Genomic DNA, 2,091 nt, shown 5'->3' on the forward strand with positions numbered 1-2,091 from the left:
ATATCATGCAGTGAAGGGGAGGGAGAAGAGCCGGGCACCAGATGCCGAGACGTAGGCCAGTGGCGGGCGATGGCTATGCGGCGAAATTCTGGGAGATGGATCTTGGCAGGTTGGCATTTGCCCAGCGGGCTGAAGAATTGACACAATCGGCCGTCTCGCGGAGGACTCAGTGTCTGTTTCCGCCGGTAGACTCGGGCGCGATCTCGTTCTCGATGGTCAGGTCGCTCTGGTTGGGCTCGAGGGTGTCCACGGGCTGCGATTCGAGGCGCTTCTTGGCCTTGTACTTGCGACGCAACTTCATCAGGGCAAAGCCGACGATGGAGGTAAGCCAGTAGGCACAGTACCCAACAACAGAGCCGATGGTGGCAACGTTGTTCCAGCCCAAGAGCGCGTTGAAGATTTGCCAGCCGATGTTGTTGGATGTGCTGAGCAACGGATTGCAGCAATTGAGATACCACAGCGTGGATCGAACGTCGACGAGAGGGATACCAACAACATTGTCGGGATCGGAGATGCCAAGGTTGCGGGAGAACATCTGGGCCTCGAGGAGGTAGACGCCCTTTGAGAAGAGACCCGAGCCCATCAGCAGCATCACAGCGGTGCTGCAGATGAAGAACCACTTGAGCTGGATCTTTCGGCCACCCCTAAAGTGGCATCGAGAGGAAGACGAGTGAACCAACGGCGATTAGTTCATGTCGAGCACAAGCCAGCGCATCTCGGCCGATACTCGTGCGCTGCCAGACTGCCCTGTGCCCCGGCGGAGGTACTAGTTGCGACTGTGGCTGCTGCAGCTGGGTCGAAGTACGACACTCACTTGTACATGATGTATCCGATCAGACAGCCCAAAAGGATGCCGCAGATGGTGGCCAGTGGAATAGCCCTGACGTCGTCCGTAAGCGAAACCTATCCGTGGCAATACAGTCGCTGATCAGTTCCTCATCCTGGCTTATGTGGCCGCGGATATCGAGGGAGACGGCACAATCGATGAGACTTACTCCGCCGACGATGAGAACACCCTCGACACCTTCACGCACGACCGAGACAAAGGGCAGGAGCATCAGGGCGTATTTGCCCTTGCCCCGCACGGTCGGGCGCTTCTCGTTGGTGTTCAGGGACTTTTCGAGCTTGTCTTTCCAGTGGTCGCGCTTGGACTCGGAGGCCAGCATTGTCAAGCTCATGCCGCCGATCAGGAACGAGGCGATCAGCGAGAAGCTGCCTTCCCAAGCCAGCTCGTTCTGGGACCAGGCATTGGCGCTGTTGGCAGCCAGATAGAAGATGGCAATGAAGACGGCGCCGATGATCAAGCTGACAAGCAGACCCAAGGCCGTTCCGATCCACACCTGAAGAGGAAACATGCCGCGCCAATCGGACGGGATATCAGCGATGCGCAACTCGATCCAAGACACGAGCCCAGGGCCAGGCGTACTCATTTGCAGGCAATGCACAGAGCGCGCCGACGGGCTTACTTGTTTGCGGAGGTGTTTGGAGATGATGGGATCCGGGAACGCTTGGGCGATGAACGTCAGGAGGACCGAGACGATGATGGCGGCCTCAAAGGTCTCGCGGAAGATGACAAAGAAGATGGGGATTGAAAAGTATCCCATGGTGCATCAACTGTGATTCGAGGGGAGGTAGCTTTGGACGGAGAGATACGGAAAGCTGTTCAGCGCAAGCGCAGGATACACTTGGACGAGAACAGGGGAGCGAAGAGTATGAGGAGTGATCCAGGCACGGCCCCAAAGCAAGCGGGAAGGAGAATGTATGGACGAAGACTCTGTGGAAGCAGAGAGGGACGAGGCAACAACATTGATGCAAGGCCAGTGGCGGGAACGGAGGGCGGGAGCAATAGTGGCGGTGGTAACAGGGTTCGGCGGACGACCAAAGGGGCGGGTGCTGCAGACGGCAAGGCAAGGGCAACTGCCAGTAGAGCGGGACACGAAGCCCGAGGCAAAGAAGCTCGAGGCAAGGCTCGATGGTGGACTTACCGATGCTACTTGAGGCCAGAGAGGACGATGATCGAGCTGAGGCCAAGCCGGATTGGGACGGACGAAGAGAGCAAAAAAAAATGAATGGGGCGAATGTACTGGCATG

The 2,091-nt window shown here is 57.6% G+C and overlaps 1 protein-coding gene across 1 annotated transcript; it reads right to left on the minus strand.

Moving 5' to 3' along the window:
* Positions 1-166: 166 nt before the first annotated feature.
* Positions 167-1,604, minus strand: BJ171DRAFT_426695 (plasma membrane iron permease; the record flags this gene model as incomplete). The annotated part of the gene is made up of 4 exons (XM_053107773.1): positions 167-644; positions 815-903; positions 996-1,340; positions 1,467-1,604. 4 exons carry the CDS (start codon positions 1,602-1,604, stop codon positions 167-169), a joined length of 1,050 nt encoding a protein of 349 aa, XP_052964222.1.
* Between the last annotated feature and the right edge of the window lie 487 nt (positions 1,605-2,091).

The sequence above is a fragment of the Polychytrium aggregatum genome, assembly GCF_025602895.1.
Source record: "Polychytrium aggregatum strain JEL109 chromosome Unknown BJ171scaffold_33, whole genome shotgun sequence".
Classification (NCBI taxonomy): domain Eukaryota; kingdom Fungi; phylum Chytridiomycota; class Chytridiomycetes; order Polychytriales; genus Polychytrium; species Polychytrium aggregatum.